Below are 27,363 nucleotides of genomic sequence, written 5' to 3'. Positions count from 1 at the left end.
CCTAACGCAGGGCACCATTGCAGTCAGCTTGGGCTTGATTGCTTCAGTCTTTCTAAGGTCACCTATTATCCACATGTTGATAAATCGAATTGGCATTTCTCAGCCATCAATTTACTCAACCTCTTATGGCATTTGAAACAGCAGTTAAGGAAAAATTACAGTGGCAGCCTACTGGATTAACACATTCTTTGCAGGCATCACTTATATTTTCATTGTCAAATATATAATAAAAGGCTTCAAATACCATGTAAAGTATAGGAGTATAAAACAAGTAAGACAGAGTCTTTATTTTGGGGACCTCTGTTTAATGATGAGTCATTGGACACTGAGAATGAATGAGCAGAAGCAGAGAAACTTCTGGTTTTGAGCTTGGGCAAATGGATGATACATTTGTCACTGAGATAGAATCTACAAGAGGGATCATCAACTGAAAGGGGGAAGAGAATGAGCTCAGTTTTGAGTCACATGAGTTAGAGGTACTTGTGGGATATCCACATAGAGCTGACTTGAGAGTAATTGCAGCAGAGATCAGACTGCAGCAAGTTGAAGATTGAATATAACTTAAGAATGTGGCAGAGGGTGAATAGAGGCCAGGGATTCCCAAACCTGGCTAAGCATTAAACTCATATTTAGAGTTAATTAAAAATTGATGGAAACCAGCAAGTTTCTACTGTGTAGCACAAGGAACTATACTCAATATTTTATAATAACCTATAAGGGAAAAGAATCAGAAAAATAGATAGATTATATATATGTAAAACCGAATCACTTTGCTGTATACCTGAAACTAACACAACATTATAAATCAACTACACTTCAATTAGAAATAATGATTGAGGGCTTCCCTGGCGGCGCAGTGGTTGAGAGTCCGCCTGCCGATGCAGGGGACACGGGTTTGTGCCCCGGTCCGGGAAGATCCCACGAGCCGCGGAGCGGCTGGGCCCGTGAGCCATGGCCGCTGAGCCTGCGCGTCCGGAGCCTGTGCTCCGCAACGGGAGAGGCCACAGCAGTGAGAGGCCCGTGTACCGCAAAAAAAAAATAATAATAAAATAAAATAAAATAATAATAATAATGATTGAAAAGTTTCTTCCCCAGAGATTCTATTCAGTTGATTTGAGGAGGATGTGTATTTTTACAAACTCTCCAGCGCTACTGTGTTCAGTGCAGGTCCTCTGGAAAGCAAACACCAAGATGGAGTGAAAGTGTAGTAATTTTCTGTGGGGGGGGGGGAGGGTGGCACAAATATATGTGTCAGAGGAAATGGGAGGCAGGTGGGGAAGGCTGGAGGAGCCATCAGGCAGCAGCGCAAGTCTGACCTCATGAAGGGAGGAGGGGGAGATGATTGGGTGAAGCATCTCAGAGTGCTATGTGGGATAAGGAAGGGTTAGCCAGGCTGCTGGAAGCTTATGTATCTTTCAGGAACAGGCCTGCCATGCTCAATTGCTGGCTACACAGGAGCAGTCTGTGGGAAACGTGGCATTGGCACAACAGTGGGGATGGATTTCAGAGTGCAGAAGCTGGGGTCTTTGGTTAATTAAGCTCTCCGTGGTTGAAAGTCTGTGAGGCACATTCTCCTGGCTGCCACATATACCCTACTTTTTTTTTTTTTGGCCACACCAGGCGGCATGTAGGGGTCTTACTTCCCCAACCAGGGATTGAAACTGTGCCCCCTGCAGTGGAAGCATGGGAGCCCTAACCACTGGACCACCAGGGAATTCCATATACCCTACTATTTTAAGACAATGAGATGAGGAAAGGAAGATAGAAATGGGCTGTAGTTAGAGAGGTATTTGGATTCGAGGCAAGGTTTCCTGCTGTTTTTCAAATAGGAAAGACTTCGGTATGTTTGTAAGCCTAGAAGAGGGAATCTGCAGAATGGAAGATGTTAAAGATAGAAAAGAGGAAGGGAAGGAGGGAAAGAGGGTTGGGGAAGAGGTGCAAGAGGGATGTTGAGAATGAATTAATTGTGGAGGAAGAAGACTCCAGAGAAGGTAGAAAGACGTAAGATAACAGGTTGTGGCTTTGACTCTAAGCATTGACATCTTATTTTCTGGGATAGTGTCTGGATAGGGTTAAGGTTGAACGTTGTAGGAAGTTAAAGGGAACTGCACTTGGTTATCTCAATTTCTACCACAAAACAGGAGGCAAAGTATCAAGGGCACCAGTGGTGGAAGGTTTGGTCTTGAACAGGAGGTACCACCCCATCCGCTGAGGTGGAAATCAAAAGAGGTAAAAATGGGCTCAAAGACTCATAGATTTGGGATCAAGTTACAGGACAGAAGGGCTGATGGCCTTGATTTCTTGATAAGTAGGAGGCAAAGTTATCTGCTGAAGGTATTATTTATTTGTCGCTCTTCTCACATGACAAAATTCCTCACATAAAACCATAATAGAAATAATATTTAGTATATTAAAATTAATACTTCAGATATTTCTTTTATATTAAGATGATTGTCATATAAATCTTTCATAAACATGTGTCTGTTTCTTGGTGTATAAAGCATAACTCTGAAAGATACCCTTGATATAATTTAGAATTTTAAAAACCGACATTGGGGCTTCCCTGGTGGCGCAGTGGTTGAGAGTCCGCCTGCCGATGCAGGGGACACGGGTTCATGCCCTGGTCCGGGAGGATCCCACATGCCGCGGAGCGGCTGGGCCCGTGAGCCATGGCCTCTGAGCCTGCGCGTCCGGAGCCTGTGCTCCGCAACGGGAGAGGCCACAACAGTGAGAGGCCCGCGTACAGCAAAAAAACAAACAAACAAACAAACAAAAAACCCAAAAACTGACATTGTATTGAGTTCATACCATTCTCAATCAGAAGATAAAATTACTGGAAACATAATGTCAGTGTATGTTGTATATTTGTTACCAAATGTAACAAACAAAAACCACTTTTGGATGCTGTAATTTTATCTAGTATTAAAATAAATTCATCATGTGAGCAAATACTGGCTCTCCCTATCAAAAAGTAGACATCAAAATATTTCATAACTGGAGGGGGTCTTTGAGATTAGTGGCTTCTAATTTGGGGGCCTCAGACCCCCAGAGTATACACATTGAACAATAGTAGTTGATCTATTTTTAAATTTCAAAGCACCTAATAGAAATCCCACTTTACCCACATGAAGCCTTTGAGTTCCTTTACAATTACTTGAAATTATTTCAATTCAGTGGGGCTACTCTTCAGACTCTCCAATGGGCCTCTGCAATATTAAAACATGGATAATGCATTAATCATTATTTAATCAATGAGTTTTAAAAATCAGCAAAACTTCTGAAACACAGGGCTAGGGTAGAGGGAGGATTATAGACATTTGAGGTAACTGATAGTGAAAACGTTGGGAAAAATTGACTTAGTCTAATCCTGAAATTTGCAGATGAGAAAACTAGGAGGAGGATAAATAATTTATCCAGTAACACATCATGGCTCATTAATAGCAGAGCCAGCATTAGGATTTGCTCAATTCATATTTTGGAAGCTGTGAAAAAATTTCCTAATATGCTATTTTCTTGGGTGTTAGGTTTCTGCATTTTGTATCATGGTGTTTAGTGTTCTTAGCATTTGGAACCCAAATGCTTCACATTTTGTTTTTGGGTTATTTTTGGTTGAGTACGTACCAATAGGAAATACCCCAGCCCAAACGCTAAGGTTTATTAATTTGTATTTCCTATTCTGGCCAACTTTCCAGTAAAGTGGTTTAAAATTTTTTTTCCATAGAGGTAATAGAGAAACAAAAACAGAAACCTTTAAAAGAGTCTTCATAGTAAAGAGATGCCATAAAAGGCTAGTTAATTTTGAACTCCATTCTTCCATTCTTCATAATTTTGGGGTGGTCTTCATTCATATCTACTCTAGTTACAACAGTACTTTAAACAGAATTATATGGTAAACGTTATACAAAAGTTCTGCTACTACTATAATTTTTGAAAACATTTAACCCACCAGTAAGAGTGGAGACAGCCCTGCCTTTTAAAAGATAGATAATTTGAATAGAGAATATAAGATAGGATCATTAGAAGTACAAACAAGAGTTTTTCTTCTTATGAAAAATTTAAAAATTTCCTTCCTTATATTTTTGTTGTTCTTTATATTTCTTTAGACAACAGCCATTTTTTCTCAAAAGATTTTTTTTTTTTTTTTCGGAAGGGAGAGTTGTCTATTGATGGTCTAAAAGAAGTGCTTATATAATTGTAGCTGAGGCAGAACTGGGTATTTAATATTTCTTACATCTCATTGATGCAGTCTTCCAAGATGTTGATTAAGCAGGGAAATCATTTTCTAAGTCCAAAATCTCAAAATGTATAAAAATAATCATAATTTTATAACAAATGGTAATAACTAGTTTTGTGCATTCATTTTCTATGATACCCGATAACATAGGCCAATTAAAACACAGACTTCACATTGTCATCAAATGAACATAGCAGAATGACCAAAGCTGAGAACTAGTCATTGTCATAGATGGAACCTAAAAGAAGAAAATACAAATTTAAATTAGTTACACAAAATACATATCCTCTAAGTGTTCCAATGCTGTAAATGTAAATGATTCATACTCTCCTGGTTTAGGATAAAAATAGGAGAATTGTCTCACTTTATGAAAAAGCATTTAAATCGAAGGCCATATATTTATTTAACATTCATTGCTCAGTGTACTTTTCCAAACAAAGTTTCTGGACAAATCTATTCTCTATCAAAATGAGACTCAAGATTATTTTACCTGGTACTTAATTAAATGTACTTTTTGATAGTAATTCTTAATGAGGTTGAACATATTAGGTATCAGTAAGAATCATACATTTAAAAGGAGACTAAAAGGAACATAATTAACACTATGCTTCATTTCAGGTGAGATTAATTTTTTAGATCATAATTTAGAAATGTACAATGCTTAGATAATACTAGTGAGTAATACAGGTTATGAAATAAGTACCTACTTATTGTTGAGGCACAAATATTTTTGTGGATAAAAGCAATTCTTATTAAGATTCATGGTATAATGAAAAATACACTAATATTTCATTCTTTTGTTTTCAAAGAAAATAAATAAGAGATTTTTCCTTGATTTTCAGTCATGTTCAAAAATAATTTTATTTCATTATACCATGGCATTTACCTTTCTTAACATTTTCAGGTGATTCAAATTCTAATCAGATTGGAAGGCTCTAATTAATCCAGCAAGCTATTTTCAGTATTTGTAAGAACAGTAAATTCACCATGACTGTTCTCTGTGCTGGGTGCCACGTGAGACTTACCATCAGCAATATCGTCATAAATCTCTCCATCACTGTAAATGTAGAAAATAAATTTTATTTTAAAGAAAGAATCTTCTTAACATTAAAGCAATATTTAGGTTATAAGTTTAATAATGTGATTTTATGTGACATAAGGCATTTAAGGGTGAGAAGTTACATTTATAAGTGGGAAGAAATTTCATATTCATCTGTATCTCCTTTCATTGACTTAATCTAATCCTCTGTTTCATTCTTATAGCGCGCGCACACACACACACACACACACACACACACACACACACACACACACAATTTATTCCATATCATAGACATACAGAATAATGAAAACATGCCCCAAGAGCATAGACCTTGCCTTACTCATCTTTAGATAGAACTATAAGCCTAGCGCACAGCTGTCCTTGGTCAGTAGTGTTTGTTGAACTGAACAAACTGAAAAATCATGGCATAGTACTCCACTGGGGGCCCTAATCCAAAACTGTGATGGATTCTTTATGTTCAGTAATATCAGATTTATACTACTTTCACTTGAACTTCAAATGTTGAATCAAATACAGAAATATTTGGCATAGGAAATGGGTGCATAATTTCTGCAATGTTTCTAATTATAATTTGTAAATATTAATTTAAAATATATAAATATTGGTTACAAAATAAGCAGCCAGGATATGGTTTGTATGGCGATTCTTTTTTTATTTATATATTTTATTTATTTATTTATAATTAATTAATTTTATTTTTGGCTGCATTGGGCCTTCATTGCTGCACGCCAGACTTTCTCTAGTTGTGGCGAACGGGGGCTACTCTTCGTTGTGGTGCGCGGGCTTCTCATTGCGGTGGCTTCTCTTCACGGGCTCTAGGCACGCAGGCTTCAGTAGCTGTGGCGCACAGGCTTAGTTGCTCTGCGGCATGTGGGATCTTCCCGGACCAGGGCTCGAACCTATGTCACCTGCATTGGCAGGCGGATTCTTAACCACTGCGCCACCAGGGAAGTCCTATTTTTTACTTTTTAAAGTTTTGGGCCATGCCGCGCAGCATGTGGGATCTTAGTTTCCCGACCAGGGATCGAACCCATGTCCCCTGCATTGGAAGCATGGAGTCTTAACCACTGGACTGCCAAGGAGTCACTGTATGGTGATTCTTGTGTTATATAATTTAAAAAAATATTTGTGGTTATAGGCGGCAGCCATAATAATCGTTCTGGTGAGTTTTACACATTTTAGGTTTTATCAGGTCCTGAACCTTTGTGAAATATTCTATGCTACACACACACTGAGTCCCTCTTATGTACCAGGAGATATAAGTAAGACACAGTTTTTACTTCAAGAAACTTATAATCTAATGGAGGAGAGAATGATATGCAAGTAATTAAAGTAGAAAGAATTATAAATATTAATATAGCCTTGAAACGTAGGATACACAAATGTAAGGTGACTTTGTCATTTAGACCAGACCTACTCTTGGTTCCTATACTACCTCTGTGCATTTATCATGGAAGCAGCAGCAGGCTTTTCAAATTGCTGCCAACTATGGCAGATGCTGTGAGTTCCCTAGGTCTTCTGTTTGGATCCTTTCTCTGAGATTGGGGGAGGATTTGGCTAATGGAAATCTGATATAAATGCAAAGAGGACAGATTCTTTTCTATTATTCATTCAATAAACTTTTATTAAGTATTCACTTCAATAGGTAGTAAAGCAATAATTACTTAGAGAGTACACTTTCTGAATTCTCTCTTAATCATCCTGTAGTAATCACTGATGAAGACGTGGTCCCGTTATTTGTCACGCATTCTTTCCTTGAAATTTGTATCTTTCATAGAGTAAAACCTATTGAAAAGTCCCACACCTACTACTGTGATTAATGCTCTGAGGAAAATAAAAGTATTGTGATTATTTTTCTTTTGACTCTTTCCTGGTTTGCTGACAGAGCCCTTAACATTGCTTTGCCTCTTTCTGATTGGTGTCAGGTTATTTATGGATACAGTTTGTGAATCTCCCTTGATTTCTTAATCATGCTGAATTCTGTAAATCTCTGTATTGGTATATGACCTACCCTGATAATGGAGTTCATTTCTTGCACTGGTTTACTTGGAATAGGATCTTATAACATTGTGGGTGGACTCTAATAGCACTAGTACCAGACTGTGACAATGTCCTATTCATAAAAATAGAAGAATCATTGACCACTATCTTTTTCTGGCATGCTTCCAAAAAAGGCAACTTAATACTCTACTATGCCTAGTGTGAGTAAAGAAAAGCCTTCAATTAGGTGCCAAGCCATAAACCGTTAACAGGTGATATTTGTACCTACTCTGCAGACACTAATCGATACCTGATTAATTCAATTCAATCAACTGCATTAATAGCTAGTGAAATGCAAAGTGTTAGTGGTTTTGACCTGTCTCCAATATTTGCAATGTGTGTATCCAATGAATATATAAAACTATGAACTGTATAATCATGAATGAGAAGGGCTCCTCCTTTATATTTAAAAGAGTGACACTTTATCAAAACTAACTTCGTTATGGGTACTACCATATTGACATTAGTATAGCATATTGTTTTAAAATTTATTTATGATAGTTTAGTAGATTATATTATGTAAGTGATATTAGGAAACTTTCTTAAAGAAAAGCATATAATTATTTTCGGAAGTATAGTAGTAGAAGAAAATGGGCTTACTTGTCTACCAAGGAACTCCGAAGGACATAACCATCTAAGAAAGAAAAAGAAAATAAATTTTATTAACAGTACAAACTCGAGAAATCCCTACTATTTTTAAAGAAATTGAAATAGAATTTAATAATTAAAAGAATATGATATAATATATTGAATAATTATATCTATCTCCAAATATGACTTATTTTTCTTATTTGTGTCCACTTTTCTCTCCTTCCTTTTTTTTTTTAACATCTTTATTGGAGTATAATTGCTTTACAATGGTGTGTTAGTTTCTGCTTTATAACTTTTCCTCTTCTCTCTAACTTTTTTTCTCTCTCTCTCCTACATGACTCTTTTCCTCCATTTACAATCTTTCCTCCTTTCCCCCTTAAATTAAAAACCAATATTTTCTTTTCTAAGCTACTGTAGGTTGTAGCACAATCTTCTTTCACATTTTAATCTATTTCTTTAAGGTGTTACCCATTCGACACAGTTTTAAGAATTTATTAAGCATAATTTCTCCTATGAAAAAAGTAGGTCACAGGTAGGGATTTTAAATATCACCAGGTCTAAGACTTAACTTTTCGAATTTTATTATACTGAACAGTCAGAACTGTGTTCCATTCCCCTTTCAGATCCGCAATCTAGTGTTTACTTGGGGGAGTGTGCATTCTAAATGGTTTCAAAACAGCTCTCTTATAATGAGTGTGAAAGATCTTTCACTATTGCTTTTGCCATTTGACAGAGCGTCAATGTTTGCATTTTCATCTTTCATGGAATAAATAATTATTAGAAGAGCACTAGTATCAGGGATTCTAGTGATTCTTCTGTTAAATGGAAAATAAACATTTTATACAAGAAAGCAAAGATTTTTTTTCACTTTATTTTTGCCCCTCTTGTGCAAAATACTCCTAAGAAAAAATATGGGCTGTTTTTCTTAAGAAAATGTCTGCTGACATCTAATTAATGTTACTAGCCTTTGGAATTATTGGTTTTGTGTTAGCACCTAGCCACTGTTGTATGTTTGAGATTAGTACCATTTATAGTCTTGTCAATACAGCTTCTAAATAACTTCTTTCACTGAGTCAGTCTATTGGTTTTGCTCCACCTCAGATCTAGTTTTGGTTCTAAATCAGAGTAAATGTGTAAAAAATGATAAAGCAGGAAGCTCACAAGCAAAAATTAATACCAACGTTAATAAACTTACGTAAACGTTAATAAACGTACGTATTGCCATTGATTTAACATGCAAAATTGTTTAAAAGTTAGAATCATACAACTGAAATTGTGGATTAAAAATTAAGAGAATGAACTTTCCCTTGAAATATTCCAGGGTAAAATCAATTCCACCAAAATTTTTTGTCAAGAAATTAACTACTTGTTGATGAAAATTGTTCATAAGAATCATATTTGGAAAATAAAGAATCAAAGTTATCTCTGAATTCCTGCAGCATGGCAGTAATGAAATGATAAAATGATAAAAGTACAATAAGTAATATTTTTCTCAGAGTATGAAAAATTAGACAATGTTATACCTTCCTTTTTATTTCAGTTAAAGAAGTGGAAAAATTAATATAAAGGTCATCTAAAATTAATATCTATGATCCTTGGGTAGACTTTGATTCCACAGTTCTTTCAGTCATTTCACGTTAACAAACTTGAAAAAAAAGTTAAGGTAGACATCATCATTTAGCGTAATTTTTAAAGGGGGATAATCTCATCTCTAACAAATTCAACTCTATGTGTGTCTCTCAAAAGAGAAACTCTGTGCAAATAACAGACTTTTTGAACAAATTGTGGATTTTGTGTCAGGCTTCCAATAATTGAAGTCTGTCTTTACCTGTACTTCTGTTTAGGGCTAACCTAAAGTGTGAACCATTTCTACAGACAGTAAGAGTCACAAAGTTTGTTTTTTTCGTTAGTTAAAATTGGTGGTTATGTTTTCATTTTGAATTTTCTCTTAAAACAAATTGGAAAATAAAACAATACAAGTAAGTGTTCCCATTGATATTCATGTTTAAATTAATAATTTTAAAATAACGACTGAAGCCTTTAACGATGAAATCAATCTCATTGTGAGTTGTCTGGGCTTTGTAAAGTGCCTGAACTAAAATTAACATGTAGACAATTAGAGAAATGTATAAGAAGTAAGAAAATATTGCCAGAGATTGGAATTATTCTGGCCTCAAGTATATTTCTGTTGTTGTTTGTAAAATATATTTAGAAGGTCAAGAGAAACAAAATCCAAAACAAAGAGAATATAATCACCATTTCTGGAAATAAAAGGATTTTATTTTCTTGTGCTTGTAGGTCATCTACTTTTTAAAACTCAGTTATGCTAAAATTGTGTAGACCTGGATAAAACACTATCTGTAATTAGGCATAAAACAGTCCTTTCAATGACCAAAGTTAATAACTCATGATATAGAGCTTAATTACCTAACCTCACAAAGTTTATTATAAAAAAATATATTTTCCTAGCTGCTCAAATCCCTATTACATTTCCTCCTATATCTTGACTCTTCAAGAGCTCTAAGGAGCAGCTTTTTCTTTTGTTGAAGGCTCTAACGTTGTTGCCGTTTTGTTGTTTTTGTTGTTGTGTGAGCTACATAAACATCAACGATTGTGAATATTATTTAAGAACAAACTTATCAAGGGGTTGGGGTGTGGGATGGTACTGTGCTGCTCTACTTTAGTTCCCTGAAATGATGTGATCATTTGGGGCTCATAGACTATGAAATCACTATCATATAGCACTTTTGTAGGGTTAACGACTTTTAATACAGCATAGGTTTTGCTGTCTAGTACCTTTAAAAATCTCTGCTGAAACTTCATTCTATTACAAGCATGATTCATGGCAGTGTCAAAACAAGTGTCTTACCATGAAGTTTTAAACCACTTCTCCATGATAGTTCCTAGACACAAATTTTTTTTTTTTTTGCAGTAGAAAAATGTTCTCTGCTCACATGTTCCATGAACATTCATCATAGGGAATGTAATGAAAAATACAAACAAATGAAATAAACAGAAAACCTCATCATAGTTCTGTAACATGCAGAGTGGCTGCTGTGTTTAGTTAGCTCTATAATATCGTGGGCACTGGCACACCAGGGATGCTCACAGATAATATGAAAGTATCATTAGGAAATCTCGCATTCATAGAGCAGAACACAGTGACTCGAAACAAATGTTTTGAAATATGTGGTGGGTAGAGTTGGTTAAGAAAGTAACACCCACCCACCATTTGTGCCAGTTAATTTCTTCCCAAAACATTTACTTGCTACAGTGCAGATGTGTCGCAGGACTAATGACTCACCTTTCAGGAGGGTGTTGTGAATATAAAATTACCAAGGATATACAAAAGCATCTTTGGAAAAAATATCTTTGTTCTAATATTTTCAAATTTTTTACTCAATAAAAATGACAAATTTTATTATTTCCTTATTATTTCGTTTGTTGTGAGCAAGTCCAGAAATAAAGTTAAACTTACTCAATTTGGCCTCATGCAGTTTAAAAACAATAAAGTCATACTGCATAGATTTACTAAGGCAAGTGGAACAACGTCCGACTTCAAGAGAAAATGCTCATAATGTAATAGAAATTAAAAACAAAATGCAGTGTATAATGCTAAATATAAATTATTATCCTAGTTCTATAAAAATGTTCTCTTTCCCTCTCTCTTTTTCTCTCTCTACTTATTTTTAGGGCTTCAAATCAGGTGACATTAAATTTCTGAATACAAAAATTTTCTTCAGTGAACATGTGTTGTTTTAAAATCGAAACCAAAATTACCTAAGCAAAGAAATCATCAATTGGATTTGGGGACACCCAAAGCACCTTTAAAATTCCCCTTCCTTTGGTGCCCAAAGGAAATGGACAACATTTTGATCACAAATAACTCAGCTCATGTCTCATTCCACACTTTTTTGTAGAAAAACTTTCTCCAGTGACAAAAGGTGGGAAAACTCACAGCTTATGAGACTTTGAGTTGAGGAACATGCACAAATATTAGCGAGAAATTCTAAACATTTGGGAATGTGCCAGAAATATATATTTAAGATCTCAATGCCTCTACAATGTGCTTTTCTACAAGTCAGTGGGTGAGACTTGATCAAATGTGATAATGCCTGTAAAAGTGGCTTGTACTCTACTCCACAGTGGGAAGGGATTACTGTTAATGATTTAGCCTCTCATATCTATCATTACAAATTAGGTTTAAGTAAACTATGGTTTTCTTTTTTTTTTTTGGATGGATTAAAGAAGAATAGAAAGTAAGGAAAACGTTAGGGTCATCATGATGTTGGACTGCAAATGTCGTTACTGCTAATTAGATGTAGAAAAAAGGAACTGAAAGATTCAGAGTCTCCCAAATGATACACAACAAGTGAACCACATCACTATGGCTAAGACAGAGAACTTCTGTCTTCTAACAAGTTAAACTATTCAACGGACTTCTTCCTGTGAATGTCAGTATGTCAGATTTTCATCTGGTTATCCAAATTGTTATACTCAATTCAGCAAGCCCCAAACAAGGTGCCAGGCAGTGGAGAATGTGTTGGCAATACAATGTTGAGAACATTTCACTGAAGCTACTCTCAAGCTCCGTCTCATAAGAGTAATAGATTGGAAAAACAGGAAGGACAGTGACAGCAATAACAGTAGTGGCATGGTGCAGCAAGGGAGAGATTAATTGTGTTAGGGTGGCTGCAGAGGAGTGAGTGAGTGTGCTTCCAATTTTAGATGACAACTGGGTTGTTTTTAATAGATAATTTATGGGCATTCCAAGTAGAATAAAATAGCATAGAAGGATGAAATAGCATAATTTATTCAGGGAATGACAAATGAGTAGTTTACATTTCTGGAGTGTTAGTTGCAGATGGGAAATAGTTGATGCAGGTGAGGCTAGATCACAAAGGGTTTTATATACTAACCCTAAAGACTTCATGTTTTTAAAAATAATATTTGGGTAACAGTATGGTGAGTGGATTGGCTGAGAGAAGGGTAAGGGAGACATATCATTTGAAAGGCTATTGCAATAATCCAGGTGAGGAAGGGTTAAATCCATACAACAATTGTCCCAAATCCTATGGAGGTATTTGAGGAATAGATCAGAAATTAAGAAAATTAAGAAATTTAAATTAAATTTAAAATTAAGAAAATTAAACATCCAGTTCAAGGAAAGACTAACCAGCAGTTTTAGAAAAATTAAGAAAAGCAAGAGATTTGGAAAAATAAAAGGGAAATTAAGCAGATATGATCATTGAATTGTGGAATAATGAAATCGCAGATGCTCTTGGTGGCCTTCCCACCTGCCCAGGAGTAGGCTTCAATTCCTGATGGACACAGAGTTGATGTATAAGTACCCCAGTTTGTTTCCCACCGGATGGGATAACACTGCCACTCCGATTTCCCAACTGATTAAGCTCCTACTACCCAAGTGTACCTTTTTTTGATAACAAGATTTTATTAGCTGCCTTCTCTTCCCAGTTTATTAACAAGATTTTATTAGCTGCCTTCTCTTCCCAGTCTACTTCTCCACGTGCTCATGGGAGTATCCCAGAATCTCCTCCTAAATGGGAAAGCCAAACTAAGACAAAGTCCAGGCCAAAGAAAGTCTATAAATAAAAAACAACTAGTATGCAAGTGCTACTGATATAATCATCTGGTTTTCATTCTGTTCGAGGTGGACCCTAAAACCACCTAAGAATTGAATTAGTTATCAGTGAGCTTGAGAATTGTAAGGTGCATTGGTCCTGCCGCAGACAAAAAAAAAAAAAAGAAGATAAAAGTTACAAGGAACTCTTGATTTTATCTACCAGAATGTCATGTAATGTTTTCACCTCTCATTTTTAACAGATGATAAATTCTAAGAGGATAGGAGTCCTCCAGTATTCATAGCAGTATTTAGAATTATTGATGTCGAAGTAGAAAATGATAGCAGACTACAAATTATCCCAGAATGGCTGTTGCTTTTCCTCATTCTTAGGGTCTACTGGTTCCTAGGTAGGAGTCTCCTCTGAATTTCTGTTTTTGATGCTGAATCTACATCTGCTCATCTGTATCTATACATGTTTGTTGTTGAGGTCATTTATATGCTGTTACTCAGAGTATGTTCTGCGGACCAGCAGCATCAATTACCTGCGAGCTTGGGAAAACACCTTACCTCAGACCTACTAAGTTAGAATCTGCATTTTTAACAAGATCCCCACGTGAAGTGTATGTACTTTGGAGTCGAGGAGCATTGCTCTAGATGGGATTTGTTGCGGGGACAGAAATCTCAGGACAGCAGGTCAAGATAAGTCTGAAGCTTTTCCTCTGGAGAAAGGTCCACATGACAAGTACTAGAACAATTCTCTGTTGTGAAAAATGTGAAATAATTTGGAAAGTAGAGGGAAGGAGACATATCATTTAGGCCCATCACCCTAATCAGCCACTATTAGGATTTTAGTTTGGTTTCTTTTATTTACATATTTTTTAACATGGCTGTAAATAAATCCTATCCTACTTTAAGCAGGCTTCTTATTCCTCTTACTGTTGTATCATGAGAATTTCCTCATGCTATCATAATCACCCTGGAAAATACTCAGTTTATATATTTATCATAACTTATTTAATAATTTTAAAAATTTGAACATTTTAAAATATTTTGATGACCTTTTAAAGCATGTAGTTATTCTGCATTTAAGACTATTCCTTGGGGTACATCTTCACAAATCCTGGTCTGAATGGGGGTTTTCTTTGTCTTCTGGAGCTCCATCTTTGAATTATCTCCAGTAACCTTCAAGTCGTAACGCTACATACCGCTGCCTGTTATCCTTTGCACCCACATTCCATTTTTTTGTTTTAAAGCCAACCACACCCCTTCCATAAAAGCTTTAGATCCATTTTCCCCACCCTTGAGTCAACTGTATTTTATTCTTAAAACATCTACTTCGGTTCCTGTCCCTGAGTCACCTTCCTGTCATTAAAATTGAACTCAAAGTTTGTGTTTTCCATGCAGACTTACCGAGCTGATATGGGACAGCCATGTTGGCCATTCAATTTTAAATATAGGACAACATAATTTTGACTTACTCTTCCCTGGACGTTAAATGAAATAAGCTTCCTTTTAAAACTGGACAAAAACATTTCCAGCTGCCAGCTTTAGTAGCTGAGAAAGTCAGAGAGGACAGGACACTCTTGTGTTTATTTGAAATAGAATGTCGTATTAAATGTGGCCGAACAGGAAGTGAAAACAAGTGAATTTGCAAGGTAGGAAAACTGGAGATTCTAGGTGTGACATATGTGATATAATTTCAAACCAGACCAGAGCAAGAACCACTCACTACTTTAGCAGAGTGGTTCTCACTTTAGTGTACGTAGGAGCAAACTAGGGAAGCCGTTATGATCACAGACTCTGTCTGACCCACAGAGTACACGACTCAGCAAGTCAAGGGTGGGTCCAGGGTGTTAGAATTGTAATACACACAGGAGTTTTCTGATGCTGGTGGTCTGGGGGACCACATTTTCAGAAGCACGAATTTGGCATAACTTTGGCAACTCGGTGCCAAATATAGCAGGTGGGAAATGAAAAAAAAAAAAAATTAAAATAAAATACATTGATTCCAGCACAGCGAGGTCTCCAGTTTCTTAATGTTTTCCACAACTCACAAAGCATGGAGCAAAAACAGTTAATACAAATAGGAGTGATCACTAAAACTTGTTTAGTCGTTAAATTCTGGGGCGTCCTAGCGATAAAGAATAAATAGTGACTTACATTTTCCTTCTTCATTCCTGCAGAGAACTTTTGTATCATCTGTGTTTTGTATAACTTCCAGGGATTCTCCAGGCTTCACCTGTAGATCTCTGTTCCCCCACTTTTTAGAAGTTAAGTAGGGTGCAACTTTGGTGTAATAGAGGACTCTAATTTCACCGTCATACTGGAAAAATAAGGAAAAACATTTACCTTATTGATTGATGTGTATTACTAAAGTAATTCATTTACTGACAGATTTATTAAGAAAATCTTTGTTAAATAACTAGTTCCTTGTTTTCAAAAAATAACAAAAACTTCTTTGGAGAAAAATCACTCATAACCTCACCAACCTAATAATAATTATTATTATTATTTTATTTTTTTTGGCGGTACGCAGGCCTCTCACTGTTGTGGCCTCTCCCGTTGCGGAGCACAGGCTCCGGACGCGCAGGCTCAGTGGCCATGGCTCACCGGCCCAGCCACTCCGCAGCATGTGGGATCCTCCCGAACCGGGGCACAAACCCATGTCCCCTGCATCGGCAGGCGGACTCCCAACCACTGCGCCACCAGGGAAGCCCCTAATAATTATTTTTAAAATAAAAAGTTTTTTAAAATTTAAGATGTAATGCATGTGTTGATTTGTCGCACTCATATATTGCAAAATGATAACAATCAGAACGTAAATTCTATTGGCTTGATCACCTCGCAATATTACCATTTCTTTTTTTATAGTGAGAACATTTAAGATTTGCTCCGTTAGGGACTTCCATGTATATAATACAGTATTGCTAACTATAAGCACCGTGCTGTAATTAGATCCCTGAAACTTACTCATCTAACTACTGAGTATTTGTACCCTTTGACAGACATCTCCCCATGCTCCCCTTCTCTGGTAACCATGATTTTACTCTTGATTTCTGTGGGTTTGGTTATTTTAGATTCCACGTACAAGTGATATCATACAGTATTTGTCTCTGTCATTCTGACTTATTTTGCTTAGTATAATGCTCTCAAGGTGTAACCATGTTGTCACAAATGGCAGGAGTTCCTTGTTTTTCATGGCTGAATAATATTTCACATGTATCTATCTATCTCACATCTTTTTTATCTATTCTATTTTTAGCTTACCTTCTGATTAAGTTTCAAAGGAAGCTAAATTTAGATGATTATCATAGTACATATAGTGTGCATGTGTGAGAGTTTACTTAATTTCTTATAGGAATAAATTTAAATCTAAAATAAATTTTGTAGAAAATAAAGGAGTTGTGATGGAGAACTGTGATATTGATAATTACACTTTTAAAAATCATCAATTTTTTCATTAGCACTTTGAACTTTGTATGACATTTAAATGTAAACGTACTTTAAATTTTTTCCTGAAGTCTTTTTCTTCTTTTTCTTGCTTTTTTAGTTTCTTAGGGTCTTTTTCTTCTGCCTTGGCCTTGGCTCCTTGACTAGGATGGCAGAACACACATAAAATAGCATTTAGTTTCAAAATATAAGAAGAATAGTGTATAACAGACAATTCATAACATTACATTTTTGTTAAATTTCATTTTCAATTATCATTGTTAGAAATCTAGTACATTCATTGTAATAAATGATGACATTTCATAATGCAGAATAGATTTTCAAAAGAATACAGACTGAGTTAAAATGGAAGTGAGAGATAATGTATTATGTTGAATGGTATAAAATGACTGAAGTGTAGTTTAAACATGGTTACATACCAGCAGTTTCATATGATTCAACCTATTCTTGAACCCCTTATATTTTTCAACCCTTCCTAGATAATTAAGTGGTTTGGCTAATGTCATAGAAAAGGCTTTTTAAAAAAGAACACTTTGTGAAAGACTGATTTTTATGGCTTAAAAAATTTATCTATATATAATCTACTTAAAACAAAGCCAGGGTCACATCTCATGATACCAACTAAAGCCAATTATTATAAGACAGGTGAACAGCTCTGAGGAAGTGATTCTCCAGCCTGGCCACATATAGGATCACCTGGGAAGTTTTTAAAAAAATACCACTGCCCTTGTCTAATTCCCAGAAATTAAATTAATTAAAAATTCTAATTAATTAAATTGAGTGAGGTCCAGGTACTGACTATATATTTTAAAAGTTCCCAGGTGATATTAATTTGCAACCAAGGTTGTGAACAATTCCTGGGTTAAGTATGGATGTTAGGGAAAGGCTGTGACTCTCTGTAGGAGGGAATTTAAAAAATCAGAATATTTGTGAATAATGAAAAATTTTAAACACTGACATTAATTTTGATTACCTAAGGTAAAGTTTTGTTTGTAACTGATTTATTTAAAAATTTTGAATCTTAGAATTTAGTTCATTCACTGGGAAATGAATTAGCACACTGTCCTGCCCTAGGTTCTGCATTGTCCCTCATACCTTCTCTCTGATGGTACCTGGGTAGTAGTGGAATCGCTGGCCCGGATTAGCACTCTGGAGCGATCAGAATATACATGAATGTTAAAAATGCCCCACAAGCTCTCTTTAAAGGTAATTTATTGAAATTTATTTAAAAAAATAGAATGCTGTGTTAGAGACACACGATTGCCTTAAACTCTGAAAATAAGCAACGGGAAAGAAATTAGTACATATCGCACAAAGTTTAATCAACTGGGGCTTATTTTGCTTAAAGAAAAGGGCCAGTGGGTGACTCTGGGTTCCTAGAGAGCTATTTAATGGAATGTGGTGGCATTTCTACAAAAATGTGCTTAAAACTGTCAGGAATAGAAGCAACTTCCCAATGGTGAGGAATATTAAAACTTAACATATTTCTGAAGATTAGATTTTCCTTTCATGGAGAACTGAAAAAGGAGAATGATTCTCCTTTCATATTTCTGGTGTGTTTTGCCTGTAGAACTTGATCTTCTTATGTAAATAACAGGATATTTTCCCCTCAGTTTCTTTGATCTTGCTCTTGTTGTGTAAAATTAGTTTAACAATGTTGGTAAAAAAAACGAAAAAAGAGGGGCCTCCCTGGTGGTGCAGTGGTTGGGAGTCCGCCTGCCGATGCAGGGGACACGAGTTCGTGCCCCGGTCCGGGAGGATCCCACGTGCGGCGGAGCGGCTGGGCCGGTGAGCCGTGGCCGCTGAGCCTGCGCGTCCGGAGCCTGTGCTCCGCAACAGGAGAAGCCACAACAGTGAGAGGCCCGCGTACCACAAAAAAAAAAAAAAAAAAAAAAAGACAAAAACATAAACTTAGAGTTCACTCATGCATTTTTTACCAGTACAGCTCAGAAGACACCACTTACTGTATTCCATGATGTTACTTTTATCCTTTAACTGATCAACTTCAAGATCTTTTTATTCATCTTTCTTTTTTCTTGAAAAAGCTAGAGAGGTGTTCTTGCTTCCATACATAGCATGTATCAGATCATCTCACATATTTATTGGAGTATAAAAAAGCATCCTAACATGTTATTTTCTATTACAAAAGAATTTTGTAAAGGTACTCCTCTTCTATTAATTGATTTTAGATTTTCTTACAACTTTTGCCTAAAATTAAATTGAAGGCTTAGGTAAGTTAAAGAATGTCACTATTCACTGTTGACTGTTTTTGTTTGAATGGAACCTTTGAGAATCAGACGATTTTGTGAAAAAGTGACATAACTCGTAAAAGTCCTTTCAAAACACAAATCTGCTGTCTCTTTTTTTTTTCATAAAAGGAAACGATCTTCTTGTGGAGGATGGAGGAGGCTTGAAGCAGGTGGGTTAGGATTGAGACATAAACTAAGCAGTGTGTTCAAGACAAAAAACGTTTTGAGAAAAAAGTAAAAAAGGGAGCGAATGAATCAGTGAGAGCAGTTGCGATCGGGCTCTCAAATATTTTCCCAGTGAATGAGTGAATAAATGAATGAAGACATTGGTGAGTCATAGGTCAGAAGATAATCAGGGGTCAGGAAGAAGGACCACTGGGAAGGGGTGAGGGGAAGCGAGAGAGAGAAGGAGGAGGAGAACCTGGGCTATCCATCGATTCACAAACCTGGCAGAGAGGTCAGAGTTGGGATCAGGGAGAGGACGACAGAGCCAACAGGATGGCACACAGTACACACGCCCTCACTGGGGTTTTATTCCAGCTGAATTTTCTTAAACCGTCTGATTTAATTTAAATTACCGTCTGATTTAAATTACCTCATCTCTGGTGGTGGAGCAGGGAAATCAGAGGCATCCACATCGTCATATACGTCATCTCCCATGTCTAACAAAAGACAGAATAGCAAATATTGAAACACTATTAATGTACATTTTGATATGAGCATTCAATGGGATTTTAATATAAAGATTGTTTCAAGGACAACAAAATAAGTTTTCCTGAGGTCTCTGTACATTTCTCCTGGAAGCACTGCCTATTCCTTAAAAGGGAGAGAGAGGTTCCTCTCTTCCTTGATGCTTGTGTTAAATATCCCTCAAAAAGAAAAACAACAACAACAACAAAATAGTGACAATGATAATAACTATTGTTATCAGGAAAAAAACCCTAAAGCAGTGACTGAGATTATTTGAATATCCACAAGTGTGATGAATTGTAAGATTAGTAGATTGCTGACAAGCAAATCAATATTACTGGCCATTGGCTGCAGGTAGAGATTGAAGTAAAGATTTTTATGGGATTTGGGGTGCTAGGATAATATATATCACTTTATTTATATGTCTTTGTCTTTGTGCCTATCTATCTATCATCTATCTATCTATCCCTCTTTTTTACTCATTGATCTGTCTTTATTAACTTTTACCTTGTAGGAATATTATGTGTGGCACTATTGTAAAATAAAAGACACTTCTGATACCAGCAGGTCTCGAGAATCAGTATTGGTGGAAAAGTTGCTATGACCTTAACTGGTTCAATGGCTTTTCCAATATGTAGACATTTTTCTTGATCCTAGACTTCTTGTTAATAAAGTCAGGAGGAATGCATCCTCTCTACACCTATTAAGTTGCTCCACAGCAAATTAAGCTGAAGAGATGAGTTGAAGAGAGTACAAATGTTTTAAGAAATGATTATCACAGAAAGTTTAAAATGCTCTCTGGTAGTGGTAAGGATTTGGTTTCCTTTAAAAAATCCCCCCCCCAACCTTGGGACTTCCCTGGTGGCACAGTGGATAAGACTCTACGCTCCCAATGCAGGGAGCCTGGGTTGATCCCTGGTCAGGGAACTAGATCCCACATGCATGCAACAACTAAGAGTTCACATGCCACAACTAAGGAGCTGGGGAGCCGCAACTAAGGAGCCTGCTTGCCGCAACTAAGACCCGGTGCAACCAAAAAAAAAAATCCCCCCCTTCTGTATATATGTACACACACACACACACACACATATATATATATATATATATATATATATGCTCTGTATATATATGTATATATGTTTGTGTGTGTGTGTGCTTGTGTGTGTATTTTCCTCCCACTCAGGTTAAGTAATTTCACAGGATAAAACGTGCTCAACTATATGAAGAATCTATAATAAATATGTAAAAATATTACATATCACTGGTTTCCAGAAAGGGAAAAGTTACTATTCCATGCACATGCACTTAATACACCTTTGAGAATGAAAGAAAATTAAAACAAGAAACACATTTTTTACTTATTTGATCACATTTTTTCCATTTTGTTCCTACTATTTGTGGAGCTAAGTTTCCTTTTTTTTTTTTTTTTGCGGTACGTGGGCCTCTCACTGTTGTGGCCTCTCCCGTTGCGGAGCACAGACTCCAGACGCACAGGGTCAGCGACCATGGCTCACCGGCCAAGCCGCTCCACGGCATGTGGGATCTTCCCGGACTGGGGCATGAACCTGCGTCCCCTGCATCGGCAGGCGGACTCTCAACCACTGCGCCACCAGGGGAGCCCAAGAGCTAAGTTTCTTGAGTACTTTTTGAAAATTATAGATTAAAATATAAGCTTATCAGTTATTGATCAATTTGAGTTAGAGCCTTACGTATTTTCAAATTGATAACTGAAAATAAAGTCAGATAAACAGTCTGGAAGAATAGATTATCTTTGTGTTTGGTTTGCTCTTTCAATTTATTTATTTATTTATTTATTTATTTTCAGGTTGGGGGTAGGAGTTTATTAATTAATTAATTTATTTTTGCTGTGTTGCATCTGCGTTTTTGCGCGAGGGCTTTCTGTAGTTGTGGCAAGTGGGGGCCACTCTTCATCGCTGTGCGCGGGCCTCTCGCTGTTGCGGCCTCTCTTGTTGCGGAGCACAGGCTCCAGACGCGCAGGCTCAGTAGTTGTGGCTCACGGGTCTAGTTGCTCCGTGGCATGTGGGATCCTCCCAGACCAGGGCTCGAACCCATGTTCCCTGCATTAGCAGGCAGATAGATTCTCAACCACTGCGCCACTAGGGAAGCCCTCTTTCAATTTATTTACAAGTCAAAATAAACTTTTTGAAAGCCCCTGAATATTCTTGTGAGACATTTTATTTTGTTCAAAGTAAACTTAAGAAAACTCCTTTAAAGAGCTGTCTCAGCAGGGGTAAAAAAATGAGCTGATCAAAATTGTACAAAGAAGAAACTGTTTCACATTGAGCAGTGGAAAATTTTCCAAAGACAATATAAGTGATACATTTTAAAAATCAAAGAAATTTAGATTTAGAAGGACCTTCATGGCATATAATGTGGCATGTTTTCAGAAATCTTTATGCATAAGTCCAATACACCAAGCTCTGACTGAATTGGGGTGGGGAGGGTCCATGGGGAATGTTGGGGTCCATCCCTACTCGGCCCTTTCTCCATAGTGATCCTATGGCTGGAAGAACTGTTTAAAATTCATGATATTTTAAAATTTCCTCTTCCCACTATTTTACTGTTGAGAAACTGTGGTGACCCCAGATGAAGTTACTTGACAAGGTTACACAATTTATTATTTTCAGAGTCAGGACTTTAATTCAGACAGCGTGACTATAGCCAATCCTTTCCACTACCTCATCTGCAAGAAGTGAGATATAAAATATACAATTAGCTTTTATTACTTACCCACTTGTTTAGGAGGAGAAGGGAAACTGGAAAGAAAATGATAACACAGTTATAATCAGACCAATATAAACACAGAAACTGAGTCTTTTATTTAGGAGAGACATGAATAGCCTGGAGGCTTATAAAGTCTAATTAATCTGTTGACTGTCATTCCTTTCTCATCCTCCATTTCTCTGCTAAGTCCCAAGTTTTTGTCCATCAATCTGGAATTTAGCAAGACTTTTTGTGAACTCCAGTGCTGACCAAAAAAGTCAAGAGTCAAGATATCCAGTAGTTTATTTTGCTCACAGCCATTAGACCAATGTTTGCAGATTTGTTCTATGAAGTTTGGGCATATTATCATACCAGAGTAATTCAATGGTCTCAGTATTGTGGAGTCGCTGTGGCATAGCTCAGGCCCAAAACTGTTTATTTGACTCAAAGAATATAAATGCAGAGTCAAAATCAGCAGAGGTCATAGGAATCTTTATATGACCATGTTTCAACAATATGTACATGTATATCTCCAAAAGAAGAATGGTGAATAAGAGAGGAAAATCCACTGAAACTAGAGAGTGAGAGCTTATTAACAGAAGTGATTTGAATCAGGATTGGGTGGCTTTTAGTTGCAACAGAAAAAGACCTTTGCTTTTATTACTTTCTGAGCTTTAAACACACACACACACACACACACACACACACACACACATCACTGGAAGAATGGTGCACAGTTACAGTAAAGTGTGAAAGGTCATTAGTTCAAGTGATCTAAAACCAGAATTAGCTGGTGTGTAATTAGAGCAAAAAAAAAAAAATCTCTTCTTTTATTTCTAAGGACTACATTTGAGTAATGTAGTCATGAAGAGAAGATTTGCTATGTTTACTTATAATTTTAAGAGTCCTGTTTATTGAGTGTTGTTTTAGTGTCTCACAAAAGGGTTTAAAATTAGGACTTCTATGTGGAATTAACATCTTATAAAGACTTCAGTTAAGTGTGGTGAATCTATTAGGCACATATAAAATAAGGATATCCTGTACCAGCGAATGTAATTAAGATCCTTCAAATTCATACACATGGAACTTATACTAAAGGGTTATTTTTGTATGGAAAGATAAAATTTATGCTTTAGTTTTATTTATACGAACTGAAGATATTTAGAATAATTTTATTATAGGATAAATATGTAATTCAAGTAGAATTAATATATCACAATTGTGATATAGAGTTACAAAGACTTTAAATACTGTACTTAGAGAAAAGAAATTCCAAATTGTGTCCTTTATTTCTAGCAATTAATTTTTAAAAGAGAATGTATATTTTGAAGAATAGTTAGTATACAATATTATATAATAAAATGTGGCGTTGGAATTGTGAACATCCAGATGTGATGCCACAGTTTAAAAAAGTCCTACTAAATGGAGGGTGAGTGTGTATGAGTGTGTGAGGGTGTGTGTGTGTACACTTGTGCGTGTGTGTGCTTGTACATGTTTGAATGGAAAGCAAAATATATTTTTGAACCATATGATGATTTTCGAATACTTTGTGCTCCTCTTATATAAATGCATGAGTTTAAGGGTGACACAGTAAATGAGGCTAGAATAACTAATGGAAAAAACACATTAAATTGTTAAAAGTTTGTCAGAAATTGGTTATTGGTTATAAAATATTAGCAGCATTTGATTAAATTATTAGTGCTGTTATCGTGCACTGTATTTAGTGGTTGGTCGACTCTTACGATGAACCTTCATTGTCTGACTCAGAGTCTTTTGGTTTCTCTCGTATACTTTTCTTTCTGTCATCTTTTCCCTTTAACATCTTCAAAATCCCCCAGGACCACGTGTTACTCTTCTCTTCATCCTGTAGCATGGAGCTTTGGAGCATGCAGGCATTGATCAGATTTTTTATAATTATACTGCTTTGATCATTCAGGCTGTAAGCTACTCATTGTATTGAACAAAATGAAGCAATTACGTTTATAGGTTATGGTCTTTGATACTGCTTCTACTAAGTAAATAGGTAAGTTATTTTTTCCTATTTGGTAGATTTCTCCTGGTTCTTAAACTAGGCAAGCTGAGTCAGGATTAAGTTTTAAACATCAATTTAGCTATACTGTATTAAAAGTAAGTTGTTAATAGATTAAACATTTTTTAAATGTATTTAAATTTTAAAATACACCATTTCAAAAGTTTAAACACCCAAAGGATTCAATACTGGTTTTGCCACAGATAGCATATGATCTCAGTTTATTTGGGCTGCCTACAACTATGATTAATATACAAAGGATAGCCATGCGACTGATTAACTTTCCAGATTGTCATAAAAATAAATTATTGATTGATAAATAAATGATAGGGAAAAGTTTGAAAAAAAATCTGCAACACTTCTAACCCTTTATCCCTTTTTCATTTCACTTCTTTTGACGTAGTTGTCAAGGTTATTCCAAACAATATACCACTTCATTTGAAGTGTGGTGCAGTTACACTTCCGCATTTACTAATGCTGTTAATTAAACATTCAAATAATTTTTGGTAACGTAACAGGGAATGCTATTTCTGCTTTTTATTTTAAAGAGAAATCAAAACTATACAACTCCAGTATATACAATACTTTGCAAAAAGGCAATTCGCTGATCATTCTTACCCATTAACAGCATCCTCCTCTTCTATCCCATCATAAATATCATCGTCTGGGGGAGGTGGGAACATCCCTTCATGTGAATTAGGGGGGAAAAAGTCTTCTGTTAGTTTTATAATTTGGTCACAAATGTTCACTCAAAATTTGATAATAAATCTGTCTTATTTAATTGCAGAAAGCATCCTACTTTCATATCAACTATTTAAATAAAAACTAGCTTTATTTCCCACTCTCACATAGGTAGTAGGTAAATTAATTATTTTTAACATTATCTTATAAGGAATTTTTAGAGGTGAAATGTAATAAAAATATGAGGGAAGATAAAGAGTAGTATGCATGGGAGATGAAAGAAATGGGGGAAAATAACTATGAAAAAAGTCAAATTAAATAAAGATAGAGTTAGAATTTATTGTGGAAAAAGAAGGGAGAGGTGATAAGAAAAATTTAATTAATACTGAGGAGACGTTCAGAAAAAGCTACTGATCAAGATATAAGTAAAGAAAAGCAAATAAAATGAAAGGTGAATTTATAAACATTGATGGGCTGACTTTTCATTTCTTTATTTCATTTCATCAATGTGATATTTTAAAAGTTAAACCTTTCTTTGATTTGTTATCCTATAGTCCTTAGGAACCTTTCTATTTGACAAATATTTATTTAACAAATCTTTATTGAGTACCTTCTCTGTACAGGAATATGTACAATCAACTTGACTTTTGATTTTTAGGATGAGAATTTTAGCACTGCCAGGTATTAGTAACCCTTATTTTGTTGATGAGATAATGAGGAGTCTTTAGGAGTCATAGCTAAGGTGACCATGTAAGTTATCATCCAAACAAGGATACTTCTGAAAGTGAAGGGGGACACTACTAAAAATTGTGCTCAGACAATTGGCATAAAGCAAGACTGCCCTGGGCATACTGGAAGTGGAGTCACCCTACAACCCATAACAAACTTGGAAGAAAGAACTGACTTGCTCAGGGTCACTCAGTGGCCAGGGCTGGACTCCCAGTCATTGGTTCCCAGTCCAGTGTTCTTTCTACCACATTAAGATCCTCCTCATTGTTTGCAGACAAAAGCATTTTGTCATTAGTACACACAAAAACGTCGAAGACTTGCAGAAACTGCTGATGAAAGTGTGTGGCTTACCTCCACTTCCACTCTGATTGTGGCTAGGAAAAAAAAAGTGGACCAATTAAATTAATATATGAAGTATTTAGCTATCAGGGAGAGAAGTACATATATTGAGCAGTTATACAAAAGGAAAAATAACATTCCAATCAAAAGTTTATCAGGATGTTATTTACAATAGCCAAGATATATCAATAGAAGCAACCTAAGTATCCATCGACAGATGAATGGATAAAGAAGACGTAGTACATATACACAATGGAATGTCGCTCAGTCGTAAAAGGAATGAGATTTTGTTATTTGCAACAACGCTGGTAGACCTACAGGGTATTGTACTTAGTGAAATAAGTCAGATAGTTACAGACACATACTGTATGCTATCCCTTATATGTGGAATCTAAAAAAAATAAAACGAATGAATATTACAAGACAGAAAGAGACTCGCAGATATGGAGAACAAAGTACTGCTTATCAGTAACAAGGGGATGGGGTGGAGGGGCAAGCTGGGGATAAGGGTTTAAGAGGTACAAACTACTATGTACAAAATAAGTAAGCTACAAGGATATATTGTACAGCATAGAGAATATAGCCAATATTTTATAATAACTTTAAATGGAGTATAACCTATAAAAACATTGAATCACTATGTTGTATACCTGAAACTAATATAGTATTGTAAATCAACTATATTTTAGTTAGAAAAAAAGTTATCAGATGTTATATGTGAAAAGGAAGAAAAACTGTTCCTTATTGTAATAGATGAGTAGTAACAAAGCAAAAAACAAAGCAAAACAAACCTAATAAGAATCAAGTGAGATTCAGTACCATAAAGTATTCTAAACAATGATACTGTTTGCTTCTAGCATTTTCCCATGAGGCAGTTTTCAGATTATACTGTATTACATCATTCCATAGATGGACTTATTTATAAAAAGAGAGTATTATTCCAGAGCCATTATTGCGTTA

At 35.8% G+C, this 27,363-nt stretch overlaps 1 protein-coding gene across 3 annotated transcripts in view; it reads right to left on the bottom strand.

The window, feature by feature from the left end:
- Positions 1-2,488: 2,488 nt before the first annotated feature.
- Positions 2,489-27,363, bottom strand: part of FYB1 (FYN binding protein 1) — a 106,191-nt gene continuing 81,316 nt past the window's right edge. The window contains exons 9-19 of one of the 3 annotated variants that reach the window (XM_082837410.1): positions 26,416-26,438; positions 25,273-25,339; positions 24,368-24,502; positions 22,653-22,678; positions 19,807-19,873; positions 17,015-17,105; positions 15,673-15,835; positions 7,938-7,971; positions 5,260-5,291; positions 4,408-4,472; positions 2,489-3,206 (exon numbers count right to left, since the gene is read on the bottom strand). In XM_082837410.1, coding sequence (XP_082693536.1) covers positions 4,450-4,472; positions 5,260-5,291; positions 7,938-7,971; positions 15,673-15,835; positions 17,015-17,105; positions 19,807-19,873; positions 22,653-22,678; positions 24,368-24,502; positions 25,273-25,339; positions 26,416-26,438 — 661 coding nt within the window. In that variant the 3' untranslated portion in view covers positions 2,489-3,206; positions 4,408-4,449. Of the gene's footprint in view, positions 3,207-4,269; positions 4,473-5,259; positions 5,292-7,937; positions 7,972-15,672; positions 15,836-17,014; positions 17,106-19,806; positions 19,874-22,652; positions 22,679-24,367; positions 24,503-25,272; positions 25,340-26,415; positions 26,439-27,363 lie in introns of those variants that run through there. The other 2 variants (XM_082837409.1, XM_082837411.1) reach the window with 2 other exon arrangements.

This window comes from Leucopleurus acutus (genome assembly GCF_964270905.1).
Source record: "Leucopleurus acutus genome assembly, chromosome: 3".
In the NCBI taxonomy this organism is placed as follows: domain Eukaryota; kingdom Metazoa; phylum Chordata; class Mammalia; order Artiodactyla; family Delphinidae; genus Leucopleurus; species Leucopleurus acutus.
The sequence above is the reverse complement of the archived record's forward strand: the minus strand, read 5'-3'. Positions and strand labels throughout refer to the sequence as shown.